General features: G+C 33.6%; 2 protein-coding genes across 3 annotated transcripts in view; one reads left to right on the forward strand and one right to left on the reverse strand.

Annotated features, from left to right (window-relative positions):
- The first annotated feature begins 7,733 nt into the window (after window positions 1-7,733).
- LOC130641735 (uncharacterized) lies at window positions 7,734-11,677 on the forward strand. The gene is made up of 3 exons (XM_057448675.1): window positions 7,734-8,971; window positions 9,135-10,243; window positions 10,372-11,677. Exons 1-3 carry the CDS (start codon window positions 8,138-8,140, stop codon window positions 10,946-10,948), a joined length of 2,520 nt encoding a protein of 839 aa, XP_057304658.1. The 5' UTR covers window positions 7,734-8,137; the 3' UTR covers window positions 10,949-11,677.
- Window positions 11,678-11,939: 262 nt separating this feature from the next.
- Window positions 11,940-20,095, reverse strand: part of LOC130641736 (uncharacterized) — a 29,941-nt gene continuing 21,785 nt past the window's right edge. For both annotated transcript variants that reach the window (XM_057448676.1, XM_057448677.1), the window contains 11 exons: window positions 19,918-20,039; window positions 19,241-19,742; window positions 18,324-18,445; window positions 17,566-18,064; window positions 17,002-17,301; window positions 16,518-16,799; window positions 16,006-16,163; window positions 14,016-14,247; window positions 13,026-13,318; window positions 12,734-12,927; window positions 11,940-12,377 (listed from right to left, as the gene is read on the reverse strand). In XM_057448676.1, the coding sequence (XP_057304659.1) occupies window positions 12,131-12,377; window positions 12,734-12,927; window positions 13,026-13,318; window positions 14,016-14,247; window positions 16,006-16,163; window positions 16,518-16,799; window positions 17,002-17,301; window positions 17,566-18,064; window positions 18,324-18,445; window positions 19,241-19,742; window positions 19,918-20,039 (2,951 nt within the window). In that variant the 3' untranslated portion in view covers window positions 11,940-12,130. The remainder of the gene's footprint in view (window positions 12,378-12,733; window positions 12,928-13,025; window positions 13,319-14,015; window positions 14,248-16,005; window positions 16,164-16,517; window positions 16,800-17,001; window positions 17,302-17,565; window positions 18,065-18,323; window positions 18,446-19,240; window positions 19,743-19,917; window positions 20,040-20,095) is intronic.

Below are 20,095 nucleotides of genomic sequence, written 5' to 3' on the forward strand. Positions count from 1 at the left end.
AATCAATTTACCGACCACAGTAATCTTTAAAAAATTACATTGTATTCTTCAGACCGATTCTTGTTTACCTTGGACTGAAGTATTTCGAATCGAAGAATATTAAGTGGCGGAAAAATACCTGAAACTTGATTGTTTTAATGACTCTCAATTTGAAACAACGATGTTGATACACAAATTTGATTTCAATATCTATCTTTCAATTTGAATGACACTATTTCAAACTGTTTGTTGAATTGACATATCAATCTTCAAATTGATGGTTTTCAATCTTCAATTTGATAGTCGCAATGTTAAATTGATTAATCAAACTACGCTTATTGACTTATCAATTTGACATATTGAATTTTGTCCGCTATCTAACCCCATAGATATACATACAGAGATTTTTTCTAAAGTGCCCATTGACAACTAAAATTCACTTTGGAAGACTGACGGTAAAACTCAAAACTTCAAAATTAATATTTTATGCTTTTCACGAAATGCTCTAGTTGCCAATGTTGCTAATCGCGAGAATATGTTCTCGCGAATTTTTGTCAATCTTTCATTCGCGAAATTAAATTTAGGCAAAATTCAATTTTTCAAAATCTGGGGGTTTAGCAAAATTTGGGGACAATGAGCCATTGTGTTTGCGTGAATTAACCAATTTTTGACCTGATTCGCACCTTGATTATTTATCTATAGATTAAAAATATTTTCTTTCGCCCACAATTTGAAAGCTGTAGAAGGAGGGAAAAGTCATTAGTGTAACTGCTTATCCAAGTCTTGGGGACTCTAACGTCAATGGCAGACTTGAGGATTTCTCTGATCAAATTAGTTGGGACGTAGATGCTGATGAAGGACGAAATGCCTTTAACTATTTCATGAATAATCGTTAACTTATGATACTCGATTTTATCTTTGTGAAAATTTGTTTGATAAGAATAGGCTGGGATTTCAGATTAAAACAAAAGAGTATATTGTTTATAACAGCAGAGAAATAAGAATAATGACTAAACTGGTTCGAAAATTTGTATTCTATAAGCAATAAGTGTGTTACTCATTTAACTCTCGCGAAAATACATTCCGTTGAGGTAATTTCATTCTTTGAGTCTAAGTTCTTAAAAAAATTTAATGGGCATTGTGCAATAACTGTGTGTTATTTGTATGATAATGCCCTTTTATAAATCGCAAAGTATATTTCGTTAAAATGCTTTTTTTTACACAATAGCGCATACTTTACCTTGTTTCCTACTTGTTCTTGATTTTTTTAGTGCATTTAGAAAATCTTTCTTATTTTATCACTAGTTAAATCGCAAACATAAGGCTAGAAAAAACAGTTAGCTTGGCTGTGGTAATCGATTATAGTGTGATTCCTTAGGCGAAGTAGTAATGCAAGAAAGAAAAAATTGACTCGGAATTAATACAGTAGACTCCCGGTTATTCGAAGCCTCAAGGGGGATAAGAATTTACTTCGAATAACCGGGAGTTCGAATAACTGAAAAATTCGTTTTCCCGCCAGATTTTCAACTTAACCTTAATGGGATGGACTTTTCTTAAGTAATTGAGGCATTGTGGTTCAGTTGAGCGTGTAAACACAAAGAATTTTTACTTTTTGAAGAAAGAATAAATTTGAACAAATTGTTAACAGGTTTTAAAATATGAAAGTTATAAAGAAAATGTATCTAGTAAATATAAGATATTGTTGGTCATTTGCCTAAAGGAAAAACAGGAAAATTTGCCAAAACGATATTTTACTTTCTGAAGTCAGAGATGTTGTGTACTTGCAAAGTAAAAGTGACAGGGAAAAGAACTAACTTTGGAGATGATAAGGGATTGAGGATCCCCTGTTTGCTTCAATTCTCTGGACCGAAGGAGAATATTGAACTTTTGAAGAAATTGCTTGAAGAGTGTAAATAGCCATGAATATTGAAACCTGATTTTTTGAAGAAAAAAAGTGTCTTAATCGCAGAAAATCAATGTTCTCACTCGACGATCTCCCAATAAGAAAAATTCGAATAACTGAGGGTGACTTAGCCTATAATTGGCCCCAAGGGGAATAAAAATCACTTCGAATAACCGAATTATTCGAATAACTGAAGTTCGAATAACCGAGAGTGTTTTTGCCTGAGTTGGGTAAACAGATCCAAGGGGAACGCCATCTCACTTCGAATAACCGAATTATTCGAATAAGTGCAGGTTCGAATAACCGGGAGTCTACTGTAGAATAGAAATAATAATGGCTATACCTTCTGAGTTTAAGAATTTAGGAATTTTAACCATAGATATACTGCACCGTTTTGAGGTTGATAAATCTGGAGTGGAAGTGGCTTTCCCAAATGATATAAAATTTGGTGCAGTTTTAGTATACCCTAAGAAGAACAAAATGGTGGCAATAATTTTTTGCTTAGGTCATCACTTTTTTGTGACGTCATTAGTAACTCGAAAATTGACCACAATACCATGGTCTGCTTTAAATCATATTCCACAAGTTCTAAAACGAACTTCAATCACTTATCATAACTTCACAAGACGATTCTCCCTGACGAAATAAAGCTATTGTATAAGCTTCAAGTTCTAATAATGTCAACGAAGATTGATAGACTTTATTGATTAATTTAAAGGGCTAGTTTCAAGTAATATCATTTCATCGATGGTTCTAGGAATTATGGAAACTAAAAATTTGGCAGGCAGGTGTCTAATTGCAAGTTATGGAAAGTCATATTAAAAAATTGGTATATTTGGGATTAAGCCTATCCATTCCCGAGCTATTGGGGGAAATATAGCGCCGGCAAAAATGTCCTAACCCCATAACAAGTTTATATTAGGTTGTAAGTCATGGACCGTGTTCGTCGCGAATTAGACAATTCCAAATACCGTCCTTTCCTCGAAATAAGTTCTCCAAACATGAATCAACAACTGTTTGTCAAAGATACACGATCCTATACATTTTCTTGATCAGCATTTTAAGATCTACACGATGAAGGCAACAGGTATACAAATGTTTTTTAAAAAAATTGTGTTTTGGGGCAGGTCCTTGCTGACGTCAACAAAATTTTTAAACCCTTATATCTCCTTAGTCGTCCGTCGAAAACATTTGATCCTATAGATTATTTTGATCATGCGTTTCAGCCTCTACCCATTACAGACAACAAAGAAACTAAATTTCGCCAATTTCTTTTTTGTATCTGCACTGCTGACGTCTAAAACAACCTATTTTATAATTGTGCTTCTGCCTAAGTGGATTTCTCCACGGGCCTTATCGACTAGTATATAAATAAAAATATTTATCACGTGTTAATTAACATTTTTTCTATTTCAATCTTTAACCTTTTCTTGTTTGATAATTTTGTGTGTATTGACTTATGTCCATCACTTTTTTATGGAGCAGACCAAAACATTCAGTCTGGTTTTGGAAATCAACACTAGCATCATGAACTTTTATTCAACATCAATTTGCCTTTTTTTTAAATCAGATAAAATAGTTTCCCTTTAACATTTAAAGTTTGTCTGATAATTCGAATCCTGATAATTCGACTTTAAATTATTCAAACAAATGACTTTCCCTCGTGAGGCCATATTCTATAAGGGAATTCGATTAAAAGTGCCGGCGACACAGAGGAGCCACAAAACGGTGTGCAACATGGTTAAGAGCTGAAAAAAATTGGATCCCAGGCCTCCCAAAATGACCTTAAATTACTTCGTTTTAGCTGCTTTTCAGTTTAAATCACAGGAATAACACAGTTATATTTCAATACTTCGGTGTGAGTATTAGGCTGTCCAATCATTTCCAGAGTTTCTGTGTTAAACCATTCAAAGTCTCGGATGTCCGTATTAAATATGACAGCTGAATAAACAAAAAAATAGATTTTATTAACAATCCACAAAGAAAAAGATAAAATCCTCTAGTATGGTATTAACTTGGCAGTCAAGATTTCTGTCGATTATTAATTGCATTAAATTAACCTCCCCCTGTTTTGAAGTTTTGTGTGTTTCGGGTAGAAAATCGTCGATCGGACGATTAATTTAAAATCATAATTGGGAATTTTATTTCGGGGGCGGAATGAGAATTTAATTTTGATGGCGAAATGAGAATTTAATTTCCGTCTCTTGTCTACCCTTTATAATAGTTTACATAACTTCGACAAAAATGAAACTCATTTCCGTGTTGATTTTTTGTCAGCATAAGAGGTTATTTAGATGAAAGTTGATGTCAGGGAAGAAATGAAACGAAAGTCATGCCGATATGAAATTATTTACATTTTACATGAAGGTTCATTTCAGAGGCGAGAAAAAAATTTAATTTTAAGGGTGGTCATTGTCAAACGGTCGGTTGCGAAGAAAAACATGACGATTTCAACATGGCGCCAGTGGGAGAAACATGATTTACAATTTTTATTAGTCATAGCGAGTTTCCTATCTTCAGTTTTATAACGTTTGGCTGTGATTCAGACATCAATACTTTCAAACTTGATTGCTAAAATTAGCTAAAGAAGAACAAAAGTCTTAAAAGGTTAGTTTACCATCTAGCTGAATGTTGAAGACTACCCCATAAACCATGTTGTTAAAGAGTTTATTTCGTTATTTAGGTTGAAAAATGCCGTTGGTAAACTAACAACAGACAGTTAACCTATACAACTATTGCTATATCCAGCTGACTATTTTTCAAAATCCTAGAAAATATTAAGTTTTGAATTCAAAGTCTTCTACAGTGTAGTTCGGTTGGCGATAAGCAGTCTTAAAGAAATGCCTTTTGTATATCTATACACTGTTTCTCCTTATGCTTTCAGAGTTTTGGCAACCTCGTACGCACAGTTTTATCTATCAAAATTCATAATCAATAAAACGACTATAATGACCCGTCCCTGCGAAGTGTCAGCTTACCTAAAATGCTTGGACTATGACTAGCTGCCTAAATTATGCGTGAATGAAAGAAGAAGTAACCAACCTTGTTCCTAGGGGACGGCGCGAATACAAAAATACATAAACGGGTCTCGGGGACGAAGTTGAGAAGTACCAGATTTAAAATAGGGAATTTCAGGAGTGGATTGTTATGCTGTTTAGGTTGTCTAAGGGCGGTAAAAGGCCGTGATGCCTGTAGTAAAGCTCAAAACGCTTCCCTGCTTCCCACTCCCTCTTACTTGATATAATCTTGCACAGTAACAGTTATTTGAACGATTCTTCAGTACTCTGCTTTAAGCGTTTTGTTTTCCAAAACACTACAAATGACTGCCATATTGAAGTTATAAACACGTGAGTGTAGAATAATAATCTTATGCATCTTTTCCAGCTGCGTAATTGATCAAAAGGCACTCCTGCGTAGTAGTAGAAGCTTGGGCACAAGATTGATAGTTTTTTTGTCTAAAAATACACGATTGTATCCTTTATTCATCTGCTTTTAATACGCATGCGTACATACTAAATATCAAGGGATACCACCATGGGGAAATCACCATATATGTGTAAAACAAGTTGCGACACGTAAAAGACGTTTGATTTGATTTTTCTTGTAAGCAAAGCAACACGCAGGATAGTAAGTTTATTATTTTCTATATTCTATGCGGTTAGTGAATTATTATAAGAATATAAGAGTAAAGTATAAGAGAGTGAGTGTTGTATTTGATTAGTGTGGTAAAATACTAAAGCTACAAACTTTGTGGTAGTTAGAAAGAGATTAATTAATGTATTAAAAATTAATCTCAAAAAACAAAATCGAGATATTAATGTCAAAGCTGGCTTCTCATTAAATATCTTTAGTTATCTTTGTAATGTATCCGTAATTTAGTTTTATAAAGGGGCTCAAGCCTGCATCTAGCATCTTGGTTTTGTTAATCTTAAAGGAGGGGTGAACTTGACCAAACCAAGCTAGTCAGTCTGGTCTTTAAAAAAACGATATCAAGTTTAAGTATAAACGAAGGTTCAAAAATGATGTTACTACTACAGTATTTAAAATGTTTTGGTTATCTTGAGTTAAAGATCTTATTTTTGATGTTTACTGGGCAGTTCAGCCAAAATCTACTTATTTTCACCTCACACATCCATGAAAATACTGTAAAAATGTTGCTAGAGAGATATATAGATACTTAGTTGGGAAATATAGTTATTTATTTGTTATTATGGTTTTTATTTTTGGTATTTAGAAATATTTTTTTTCTCTTTCGATTAAAATTTATTTTGTGGATGCCACAACATAGTTTCTTTTTTCTCCCTTCCCTTAAAATAAGTAGACTGCTTGGAAGGGTCGGACCTAGTTCTAGGTAGGAAATACCGAAAATGTCCTAGGCAGGGCATTCCATGCTTTTATTGTAAAACAAATTCTCCAGCAAGTGGAAAGCATGAGTGATACTTGCTAAGTATTATAAAACAGAAAACATAGGTATAAATCAACGGAGATTTCAAAATGTGGCAACAACTGCAATATACTTAGCTAACTAAAAAAGAATGAGTAAGGAAGTTGATATGTGTCTACTGCTGTTAGACTAAATTGTACTTTTGTCAGTTCACAACAGGTCTTAGAATTTAGTTTAACAGAACCACACGACTTAAATCTTCTGATTGTTAAAGTAGAAATAAGAATTATACCCAGGCTTATCAACCCCAAATACTGTTTCCATGTGGTTAGTTGGTTTGCTTAGTTTTTTTTAATTATAACTAAACTTTTATTTTATTTACTAAATTAGTCTGTTTATGTTGTTGGCACAAGTATCGTCATTGTAAACATGTTTTGCCGGAAGTTTTATACCCATTGCCCAGAAAATTAACATCAGTGATGTTTACTTGATATGAAGTTTAAAGAGAAAAACATTTGATCAAAATTTCTATAAGGGAAGATTTATAGAACACAAGGCTTCCATAAATCAATATTTTAAGGACAGTGTATGCTTCGGACAATTAAAAGAATGATATAAATGATAAATATATTTCTTTTTTTCTTATTTCGCAAATGGACCGTATAGATTTATTTATCTTGTATGTATTTAAAAATTTCTTGTTCAAAACAACTTTTTTTCCTTTCGACAAGCTTTATGAATAATTCATATTAAAACTCTGAAAAAAAAATGACTTTCGACTATTATTTTCGCATGACTCACTTTGTGCAGTGAGAAATATAAATATCAAGTACAAAAAATAAAAAGAATAACTGGCCAGTTGATAATTGATGCAATTTACCCAAATCAAACTTATCCTTAGTATACACAACAGTGCTATAATATCACAGTAAAGTGAAATTTAATAGACCAGAAAGTCTTTTCGTGGCTGTTAAAATAAGCTATTCCCCATATTCTATTTGGTGACATTAAAGTACCAGTGTTTTAAGTTGTAGCAAGCTTTAGATCTTCAGGATAGTCATAACTCGTCCCGGACTTTGAAATATATCCGAAAAAAATGTATATGTTAAGTTTTTTAGATAACGGTGGTTATGCGCCTTTAAAGATCATGTAAAAGTTTAGAAACTTTTTCCAGTTGGCCACTTGTTTGATTTATTTAGAAAAATGCGTAATCTCACTGGTGTTAAATAGGCTTCAAGAATCACTCCCACAGGTAAAATTCGGAAGACTCATCGAGGCTATCAATCATTCAAAATTTTAAATCCTATAAAAAAATATGCGGTAAAACCTACAAAGCTAATCTTTAATGGCGAATAAGTATTTGAATATTTTATTTTTTAATTATGGTTCTAGAAAAGTATAAGAAGTTTCATAACTAAACGATATATAGTTTTTTTAGGGGAATAACCTCTACCCTATTCACTCCGGAACAACGTAAGGTCTGAATAGGGTTAAGATGCAAGTAAACCATCCAGGTGGAGCGCTGTAGTACATGTATTCTGTATGTCGTAAATCCAATGAAGCTATAGCTAGCATTTAGGATGTTTCATCAAAACGTGACAATATCTTTATTTCAACATGTAGGAACACAAAAATAGGCTGGCAATGACCTTGGTGGGTGGGGAAAAAATAAAAAAATTAAACAAACAGAGAAAATGTGAAAAGATCATAGGTCCGGTTGTGAGGCAGAAATAGTAGCCGGGAGAATTGACGGTTGAATTCCCGTTGATTTTATGTTTAAACGGACTTAGAGTCAGCGTATTGAATAAATAACTTTTGAAACGAGTGAAAAAAATTCCTGTGTTTTATTTTAGAATTGTAATCTCCGTACAATGGTGGAGCTCAAGCCTATAGAACTTGGGAAAGAGGAAGATGATCAAATCAATGAATCAACTGCTAAAACATGTACCAACGGTTTATTAATGGCCACTGGTGTGGTTGTGATAGGCATCGTCAATTATTTAACAAAAATCTCCCTGCCGTGTTTGTCAACAGACGCTCTAGCCTTGCTTGCAGTAGTTTGTGGGCTACTAGGATTATTGTATCAAGGCATGACAATTCATATGCAAAACAAAATAAAAATGTTAGAAAAACAGCAAAAAGAAAGAGAACGAAGTATGAAGGAAAAGCAAAGGCAAGAAGAAGAGCAAAAAGAAGAAGAAAGAAACTTAAAAGAAAAACAGAGGCTACAGGAAGAGGAAGACGCTACAATGAGACGAAAAGAGAAACTTAAAAACGACCTAAAAATTTGTTTTGAGGATGTTCGCGATGCTATGTTGGTATGTAGTACAAATACTGAGAAGGAGCAATCGAATGTTAATTATTATCTAGACGTTGACGAAATGCGTTTGAAGCTAGAAGCAATCAAACAAGATATAAATGACGCATTATCCCAATTTAGCACTTTACACAGCGAAAAAAGAACAGTTATATCAGAATCTTCTGATGTTCTTGAACAGATGAATGTAATTACCAGCTTCAATAAAGAGGCTGAAGCAATGAAAGAGGAGCTGAAACTATATCAGAAAAGATTGGAAGAGGTAAAAACAGTTTATGGCGCAACATCATATGGTCGACTTGCAAGAAAAGTGAAATCTAAATCAGTTCTCATTAAAGAAGAAAACAGTCTTAAATTGTATAAATTACCAGTAAAATTGATCGACTCGGTAAATACTTTGCTTCTATTTAAATTCTATTAAAAAACTATTTAAATCTAGTTGCGTATCTTGGCATTTAGCAATGCGATGGACACAGTGGTCTCAAATAGACATCCTGATGTAAAAGTGTTTATGTAACTTACACAGGATCCTGTACTTTTTGTTATTCTAGGATCCAACGAACAAGCTCAGACTCTACGAGTTAGGTCGGGTAAATCCATTGAAATCAAACAAATATATAATGATGGCAGGAATGACAGGTGCTGGAAAAAGTTTGCTAATTAACAACATAATTAATTACGTGTATGGCGTGACATACAGAGATAAATTTCGCTTTCAGTTGATTGTTGACGAAGAAGAGATAAAAGAACGTGGGCCAAATGCTTCAAGGAGCAAAGCAGAAAGCATGACTAGTTGGGTTAGCAGTTTTGTCCTGCATCATGATGAAGGATTTCGAATTAATCATAGCTTGACGATCATTGACACACCTGGTTTCGGTGACACACGTGGCATAAAATACGATGAAATGATAATTGACCAAATACGTATGTTTTTTGATAGTGAAAATGTATGTCCAGTAAAAGAACTTTCTTGTATTGGACTTGTGATACAAGCAAGTCAAGCAAGAATAACGGAAGAGCAAAAATACATTTTTGATCAAGTTTTAAACATCTTTGGCAAAGATATGACAGACAATATATTTTTGTTGTTTACATTTGCCGACGCTCAAGCACCTCCTGCTTTGGAAGTTGTAAAGAATAACAAAATTCCATTTAATGAAGATGCTACTTTCAAGTTTAATAATTCAGCATTGTATGCTCCGAATAATGATGTGGCTAGCGATCACTCTTGGGTATTTGGTTACGATAGTTTGGAAAGGTTTTTCGATTATTTGAGTCAGATCGTTTCGACAAGTTTGGATCTGACAAAAGAAGTGCTCAGTAAAAGAGATGGTTTAAAATCTTTATTGGAAGGCCTACAAAGGGAAATTGACAGAGGGATGGACATGCTTCAGTGCATTGAAAATATGATTAACGACATCCTTGCACTCAAAGGCACCATGAGAGCAAACAAGGATTATAAAATCAAGTCAAAGAGGTATCCCCAAACAACGAAAGTTATTAATCACAATATAACAAATTGTAAGGCCTGTATGTTTACCTGCCATGATCCATGCAACATTCCTGGAGATGACAAAAAAAGTTGTGCATCTATGAAAGGCGGACAGTGTGTTGCTTGTCCTGGAAAATGTCCTTGGGATAGTCACTCAAACGGTGATAGGTAATTTTTTATATATTTAAAATTATCTCTTCTTTGTTATGTTCTTCTTTGAATTTTCTTTTACGACATTTGAAAATAGAATCTTTCAATATCTCTTGTTTGTTTCTATGACAAAAAGTTTTTTTTAGAATTTATGTTTATGATGAGATCGAAGTTGAAGATACAGTTGAAGATATGATGGATAGATATCAAATTGCGATGAATGACAAAAATGGTAAAAAGAAGCTCTTATTAAGCATGCTAGATGAATACCGTGTATATAGAGAAAGAGTTTTTAACGACATTCGCGCAGCTTCTGATGCTGCTAAATCCTTAGAAGAAATAGCACTTCGTCAAAGTTTTCTAACAAATGTGACATATATTGAAAGGTTAATCAAATCCGAAGAAGCCAGCAGTCGACCCAACAAGAAAGTACGTCTTGAGCAGTTGCATTACTTTATAAAAATAGCTGTAACTCTACAGCAGGCACGTACAGATCCAAACAGTCTCACTTCGAGGGTTAGCGGCTACGAAGACACCATTTTGGGGGCGATCGATAACATCAAAGATGAAATAGAGGACGGTCATTCCTACTTTCCATCCAATTACGCTTCAGCCACTAAAAGTGATTTTAGTAGAAAACGAAAAGTGAACAAAAAACCAGTACCAGAAAGTAAAGGAGGATTATTCGGATTTATCAGAAGCGCAGTAACAAATAACTATTGAGACCTTTTTGAGCCATTTACGAGAGGGGAAAAGGGGGGTCTAAACCACCGCCCTCCCTTCCGCCTTCATCCAGATTTTTTTTTAGTAACGAAGAAACCAATGAGGCGTATCGGTCCGAACATATAAAATATATGTCTGCAATTGATTCTTATGTAAGGTGATACGATTTGTGCTTTCATCCTATCTTATATTTTATTGTTCTTACTCACAGTTTTTTCCTCACGCGTCCAAAATCAGTGATATTGAAATATAGTAAAATTAATGACTTTATCAACCTCTTTTTGTCTAATTGTATTTGTTTCCTCAAACGTTTCTGCATAAAATTTTTTTGGTAAGAAATTTCTGGCGATAAAAAAAGTTAATTTTGCTGGAACTAATTTTTGGTGATGATCAAAAAATATATAACACTTAAAGAAGCTACAAAACGGCCTGGTGATTTTTGACTTTAGGGACTTACACGAAAGTCACGCCGATGGTTGTGAGTAACAGATTTAAGCAAATTGTAACATTTTTTACGAAATATTACTTATTATGTACCGTATTACACGCTATCGAATAATCTGAAATATTACCTATTACATATCTGTAGAAACAACCTCTTTCCCGGCGCCTTTTGTTTATTTTTTTATCGAAACGGCGAGACAACTGGCGTTGGGAACGAGGTTGCTCTTAATGAAATTCACAAAGCAGAAGATATGTCATTGTAGTGTAACAGCCCTGAATTTTTTGAAAGTGTGTTATACATTGATTCTTTTATTTAATAAATACCGCTGCATTTTTTTAAGTAAATTGTTGATTTTTTATATAATTATTTAAGAATCACTTATATTAAAAAATGTCGATTTTTTAAGTATCAAGATGCTTAAACCAAGAGGTACTATTTTTATAAAAAACTGTGCATCATTGAAATGCTAAATAAGCAGCCTTGTCGCCAGGCCCTTTTTATTTTTTTAATGTGGGATTTTTGATGACATAAAAAAAGCGAAAAATGTCCCTGGTAATGAGATGGGTTACTTTATTTCGTTACATTATCTTGCTTATAAAGAAAATGGTACAATATAAATATTACGCAAAAAGATTTTCTGCTTATTTTTCCAGAAAGTTTTTTTTTGCTGCTTTCATAAACGTTTCGGTGCTAAGTCATGTCATAATTAATTTCCATGGAGCAATTCTACTTTCCATTTATAAATTCACGTGAAATTTCAGTGTCTGTTCCAACTCGTTTTTTATGTCAACGAAATCTGGTCGCATTTCTGGTGGAGCTGACCAGCATCTAAGCATCATTTCGTACACTGTATTGTCACAATATTCCGGTTTTTTCATCCGTTTACCCGACTTTACAAATGCCATCACATTTGCATTGTTTAGTTCGGAGTATGGTGTGGTACCAAGTGAATAGATTTCCCATAGTAAGACTCCATAAGACCAACTATAAAAAGGGATGAAGGTAAAATATTTTCTCTTTCCTACAAAACACTCACAAACTTATACCTGACGAAATAAGTTTCGTGATTTTTGCAAATTTTTTTCATTAGTTTTCTCACTTCCAAAATTGTCCAGGTTTTAGTTTTTTTACTTAAACTTATTAGAAATGTGATATAATTTTCATATTTGTCGATAGTCTGGTGCTACAGTGATAGCTTTTACAAAAAACAGCCAGCATAAGGAGATAAGGTTTGTCAGCATTACTGGTATGAAATTGGCCTTCTTTTTTGCAGCCCTTCTGCAATAAATCCAGATTCACAAGAATTCTAAGAGTTTATGCAGTTAATCTGAGTCACTTACACGTCGCTTTTCGAAGAAAACTGCTGGTTTTGTAGGGATTCCAGTGCCATCCACTTAAACGGGAGAAGACCTCCTGCTTCTTTATCCTCACTTTCTTTTTGGTCAGCAGTCCTTGCAAGACCAAAGTCCGATATCTTAGCAATTTTCCTTTCAGTTAAAAGTATATTTCTTGCCGCTAAATCTCGGTGCACAACCTGAAGAATTAAAAAAATCAAAAACAGTTTTTTGTTGTTCAAAAAGTTAGATAAGGGCAAATACACAAATAAATGTTAAAAAATTTCAAATAACTTACTTGTTGCTTTTCTAAAAACACCATTCCATCAGCAACTTGTACAGCCATCAAAGTTAAGTCATACAATGTTATGTTTACACTTCCACCACAAGTCCAAACTTCCTCAAAATCATCTCTTTTTAAACGAAGATAATTGAAAAGAGCTCCTTCTGAGCAATACTCAAGGATAACCAAAAGGTTATTTCTTTTAGTGCAAGCACCAAGTAAATTTACAATATGTGGATGTTCCCCAATGTGAATGAGTAGCTTCAGTTCATTGGCTAGATCCCTGTATTCGTTTTCCCTAGCATTACCTAAAAGCATTCCGAAATTTCGACACAAAACTAACATTAACTTCAGTTGCGATCTTATGTTGCCACATAGCATGTTTAAATTGGCAAATTGGCAAATTAATTGGATAATATTATGGTGTGATAATATTATGAGCTGCATCACATGTTGAGTGTTATTTGAACTTCATGGGTAGTTCTTAAGGCACGAGGGGGCCTTTGAAGTTTGTGCTATTTGAAATTTGACACCAGCTTGAATTGAGAGGACACCATTGAAAGTGTATGCTATAATTCTAAAAGTGCGTTTTATAATCTTGTTAGTGCAAATATTGTGATAAAATGTTTTTTTGCAATTGGATTAGCTGCATCGTTTTCAAAAAAAAAATATATCGTTTTAAAAACAAGGAGATGAAACTTGAATGGTAGGAACAATCCTAGTCTACATATAGTTAAACGAATATTGACACTTTATTTATGATTTAACCTTTCTTAACGGTATTATGATGTTTCAATATTCGCGAAATAAATAAGGAATATTGCGCTACCTTAAAAGAACAATTACGGAACTATGTATTAATTGGTATAATTTTTCCATCAAATCACGAAATTATTCTGTCAAGTGGTACTAACTTACAATCCGTGTGTTAGAAAGAGAAAAAGGAATTCGCAGAACTGTTAACCTCAAAGTATAAGATTCATCGGTATAAATTACACCATGTACCTTTCAAAGACTTTACTGCAACAATCATATCTTTTCTTCCCAGAAGTGAAAATTTGCGTTTCCCTCCACGGGGATCGAATCTATTCAGCCCTCTAGCAGTTGCTAACCAAACTTCACCAAAAGCACCATCACCAAGCTGTCGCACTAAGTTAATGTTTTTCCTTGGAAATTCAAATTTTTTATCGTAGTTAATACTGCCAGATTGCTCCAAGATTGTATTGTTTGGATCAAGCTAAGATAAACAAGAAGGCTTAGAAGCTTTGCTAGTCATACTGCAAAACTTAGTCAATACGTCCTTAATGTTAAGTCAGCCTAATGCTTCAAATGTTATCGTCCATCACACAAAAATAGATAAGCAAGGAACTTGTACTTTTCGCAGCAACACTTCACTTGGTGGAGATTTGACTTACAGCCCATATATTATACAGTTCTCTAAGCATGGCAATTGGGTATATCCATCATACACAAGTTGACGGACATAAATGTTTTAAACATCAAGCAAAGAATATTAAAGAACAAAGATAATACAAAATTTAAGTACAAAGTCAAAGCTAAATGCAGTTGCAACTTTCTGCGTATTAATACCATAAACATTCGAACTTTGACGGGACGTGTATTTTACCATTTTATTCATTTTTTATACCGCACTACGAATAAATTTTATACCCTAAGCAAATTGACCTGTAAGTCCTATATATTGATGAAGTCATCAAAATTCATTTAAATCCCGATATCCATTCAACTGATTGTCGAAAGTACATGATCCTTTGCATATTCTTTGTCAGTGTTACAAGCTCTGCATAATAAAAGCAACGGGTAAATAAAATTCAGAAAAAATAATTTTTTGGTAAGTCGACAGGCTATTACTGCTAACATCATTGGAATTCAAATGGCAGATCTTTTTCATTGTTTTTCTACCCAAGTTAAAACTTCAACGAGCCCTCTTAATTAGTGAAAGAAATAATTGGGTAGGTGCAATAATGAAATGTTTTTAATTATCATTTCATTAGAGACATCAAAAAACAAGGATAGGTCACCTATGATGGATAAAGTATTGTTTATTTTTTAATACACATGTGGAGATCAGGGAAAACGTCCGTAATAGAGTTAACGTCCTCCTTTCGATCCCAAAAAGAACATAATAAAGTTGTCACATCCACGAGATCTTAAATTTGTCCAAAATATCAAGTTTCTGATAGCTAGATAAAAGTTATTTAACATATTATTGTGGATTTGACAGAGGTATGGAGCGTCAGTGAGAGGTATGGGAGCTCAACATATGACTTGCATCTGTCTAATAAATAAACATGAAAACTCCCTGTTACAGCCATACAGTATAGCAACAAAAAATAAAAAAAGGCATGAATTTGCCTTCACCAAATAGGGTTAGTAAGCTAAAAATGTAACATAAATGTAGTACTTATTAAGCAATATTTTTTCTGATTTAATTTTGTTTAACGACTTTTTGGTTAGCTTCGTGTTTGTTGCAGTTTTGAAAATAGCCATAGTTTCACGCAAAGCTCATGCAGAAATCTATTATTGTACATATTGTAGTCAATTAATTATTGCCTGTCATACATATCTCAGGTGTCGCTATTTTGTGTATCTGTAAAGAGTAAACTTTGCTTCAAAAAACGTTTAAAGAAGTCTATATATGGATATTTGAATGTACTGTTTTCTTTTTTTACATGTATTTGAAAAATTGATACAATGAATATCAAATCTAACGTTTTCTTTCTTTATCAAAGCCTAGTTTTAACAACCTTTTCACGGTTGTAGATGTTCAGAAAATAATTCTGGTTTCTACAAACACAAACAAAACAACTATAAGTTAATAAATACAATATAAACTGTTTCATCTATTTTTTTCCGAAAAATATTACCCTTGGTCAACGTATAAACCTTGCAAGCTCGGTCTATATATTTGACCTTGGTAATATTTCTCGGTATAGATAGATAAAGCAGTTTATATTTCATCAATATAACATACCGTCGTCGTACCAGTACTAAATAGAAAAAGATTTCGTCTGGTTTTCTTATTTCTTCGATCCCAAATATACACCGTCACAACAGTAGCGACTAAAATCATTGCCATAGCGGAACCAATAATTGCTACCATTTCCGATTCATCAATTTGCGCTTTCTTATCTACAGCAATCAAAACAACAAAAACATAAAGTAGCTAGCTGTAATCACGTTAAAGTCGACGAAACCTTTCCCAAACAAAGATATAACGTTTATTTAATTGGGCTAACTTAATCGGGAAAAAAATCGTTAAATTTCACGAACTCTACGGCTCTCGCAAAAATATTGACCTCTAAGTTATACATTCTCCCTTTAAACATCATTTAACATTCTCAGTCACAAATTCTAAACACATTCTGTTAGGGCATATTTGCCCGTTAAAAGGGTCAAATCTTTATGGCTATTTATTACTTTAGCAACTTATTATTTTTGTAAAAACAAACAAACATATAAAAAATTAAAAGTTATAAAGCATACCTAGGTAAAATACGTAACTTTTATTTTTCTTTGGTCCTATGTAATGATCGATAGTTGGCATGATGGTAATATTGCTTACAGATTGATCTGTTTCATTTATCTCATACTGATTTTCACAAACGTTAAGCATAAATCTGGTGGAGGAGTTCCCTATAGGAGAATTTTGGTTGTGTATCACCAAAAAGTGCGCTATCACAACATCCTGTAGTAACTCAATGGGAACTGTCCACTGAATGTAACTTTGCAATCCAACTGATCTTATACGGACGTCTGTGACCGGTACTAAGATATAATTAAAACAACACGTGATCTCTTTAAGACGATCAGAAAAATATTGATGACAAAGAATCACATTTAAATGCAAGACAGAAAAGATACTAACGTAAAAAAATGATTGTGATGTTGGGTTGCGATACCAAAGATCTTTAGAAAAAATCCTATGCTACACACAATACCTTACATCAAACCAATTAAAAAGACTTACATAGAGGTACCGTTTCAACGTCAATGCTTACAAAAAACCCGGCTTGCATAAAAAATCCTGCTCTTTCCGAGTATAATGAAAGATGATATGTCTTATTTTGTTGCAATCCTTCTATCCTAGCAAACCTCGACGTGTAGACATATCGTCTTGCCAACCAGTCGCCATTGGACTCGACGTACAGTACAAAACGATGTTGATAGTATGCATCAAAAGAGCTATAGTGTTTCCAGCGCAACTCAACAAAATCGTAACCTTTTCTTGTTACTCTAACATCTGTTGGCATGTCCGCTTTGAATCGGTCTAAATTCATTCCCAATCATAATCAGTCGTTAAAAATAAAACATTAATTTTTTTTGATGCGTTATAATTGCACGCCATATTGATATTGGGTAGAGAATAAATAACAACAACAAGCTAAAATAAGAAAAAGCTTTTTATTAAAAATGCACTGAAGATTGGTATTATTACTGAAAAGCTTTTGCTCATTTTATCTTGTTGTTTTTAATTGTTCTCTAACCAAAATCTTTTTTTTAATTTGTTAATAAGCGTTTAAAAAATACTCACCAGCTTCATAACAATTATTGTGTGTAAGAATGAGCACGTATTTGCCTCGGATGCCAACATTGGATAAATGGACGAAATATGATGGGTAGTATCTGTACAGAATATTGAACATCATCCAAAGGCACAAATTTTCTGAATATCCAGAAACAGCACTCTTTTGATCAAGCCTTTTGTATATTAAGATGCTTGCTGTTTCGTTTCCGTTTGTAGCTAGAATGATTTGAAAGGTGTGTTTTTTACTAGCGTTATCATGATGTGCCACATCAAGGTAAGTTATTACAACTGCTTGAGTTGACGTGAAGTTCTTTACACCGTATCGTCGAACATCACTATTAGTTTTGTTTAACACGTCTTCCCTAAATGTTTCTCGGTAAAATATTGAGCCACCTATATTTGTATCTAAATCAGTATGGTAAGGTGCAAGCAGTGTGTGGAAATAAGGAATAGTTATTGACGTGGTCACGCTGCTATTGACAGATATTACGCCATTCGTGTTTATCTAAACACAAAAAATACATAGCAAATTTCATTAAAAACAATCAAAAAAGATGAAAAATGAAAAAATACTAAAAAAATAAATAAAAAATTAAAATAATTAAGGAAAAGGCCAAGCGTTAAAAAGGCTGCAAATCGCTATTGAATATCACTAAATTAGCTACAACACGTTTGTTGTCAAACAATAATAACATTCGTAGTACTATAGTTGGGTACGTCCAATTTGTTGTTTTGTTTTAGACACGTAGAGACAGCGAACTTACGAATAGATTTGTGGCATGCTTTGAAAACAACAGCATTGGTTTGCTTAATTTCAACATCTCTGCGTAGTTGTCACCATTCTTCATTCTTGTGTCTCCATTTGCTTCTCCGTATGGATATAAATCTAAATTAAAATTTAACGTTGTACACTGCATTTTGAGAAAGTGAGTATGGAAACAACAAAGAAATTAATTGCTGTGATAAATGTATATTTAGTGATTTTTTGCAATCACCTTGAAGATTTAGCGGCTAATACCTTGCGAACATTAGGACTGGGAAACAATGGGGACTAGTGGGAGGGAGTGAGGGGCGGGGATGTTAAAACAACAACAACAACAACAAAATCTTCGCAGTGTTTGGAGTTTTTCCACGATGAACTGGAGTTGGTTAGTGTCTTAAAATTGGTTTCCTGGTTTCGAAGCGTCTGAACATACATAAAAGCCATAAAACAACTAATTTATCGCAATCGTCCGGTAACAGCAATTAACTCGTTCGCTATATTACATATCTGAAGGTTACATCTTTAATATCCCCATCAATACGATTTTACTAAATTTTGGTCGGTACTCCGTTTATAAATTTTTTCGGCGTTTGCCCGTTTAGTTCAGCAAATCTTAATGTAACTTTATATAACAATGCTCTCTTCATAAATCCAATGCTCGATATAGCTTTGTACAGTTTAGACGTCAGTGTGTGCAGCGAATAGCAGTTGTTGGAGACACCATTTGATCAGGTAAATGTGTTAGAAAAAGAATCATATTTGGATAAACACTATGGTTATCTCGGTGATCTGACTTTAAACATCGTAATGTAGTGAACGAATTAATTACTGCTGTTATTAAACATTTATGGTTTAATTACCAGTACGTATTGTTAGATATTCATATATCAAAAACGATTATAAGGATACTGAACTAACCAGCTTTTAAACACTTCCGTGAGGTAAGCAAGTACACGTATTTCCCATTTACTCCAACGTTTGATGAAGCTGTTAACGATCTGGATGACTGTGTTTGTTCGAGAAACCGTGTCCAACCGCAATAGCGTTCTGATACACCGACTGTAGCTTCATCAGTCTCCAATACTTTATAATTCAAAATGGCGTATGTATCTGTTCCATCAGAAGCAAGTATTACTTGAAATGTATGCCTTTCTGTTGGATTATTGTGAGAGGCAACGTGTATGTAACTAACAATCACGGTTTGGTTAACTACAAATTTTTGCTCAGTAAGACGCGTTATGTCTTTACTTGCACGGTTTAAGATATTCTCTTCTGTACTTTCCCTGTAGTAAATTGTTCCGGAATACCGATTGTCCAGGTCTACATTATATACAGCTAAAATTGTATTTTGTTTGAAAGGTAAGGTAACTTTTCTTTCATTTATATAGGCATCTACAGCAATAACTCCATTGGTACTAATCTAAAGAAAAAAAGGTATATATAGGGCAATGAAAATGTTACCAGGATGTCTGTCAAAGTGGATTGTTGCGTGGCATTGCCCTCTTAAAGCGATATTATAAGATTATTATTATGATGTTCTCTGTACTTAGTTTAAGAACTCGATTAAGTATAACCTATGTGTCACGTATTCTTACCCATATTTTTCTGCTCTTCCTCGAAAACAGATACATTTCCGAGCGTAAGGCAAAACCTTCTGCATAATTGTCAATATTTTTCATATATTGATCACCGTGGAAGGTTCCATATGGGTAAAGTCCTGAAATAAAAGAAAAACATTAGCCCTTACGCGTCAAAAGGTGCGTTATTTTGAAA

The sequence above is a fragment of the Hydractinia symbiolongicarpus genome, chromosome 4 (genome assembly GCF_029227915.1).
Source record: "Hydractinia symbiolongicarpus strain clone_291-10 chromosome 4, HSymV2.1, whole genome shotgun sequence".
Lineage (NCBI taxonomy): Eukaryota > Metazoa > Cnidaria > Hydrozoa > Anthoathecata > Hydractiniidae > Hydractinia > Hydractinia symbiolongicarpus.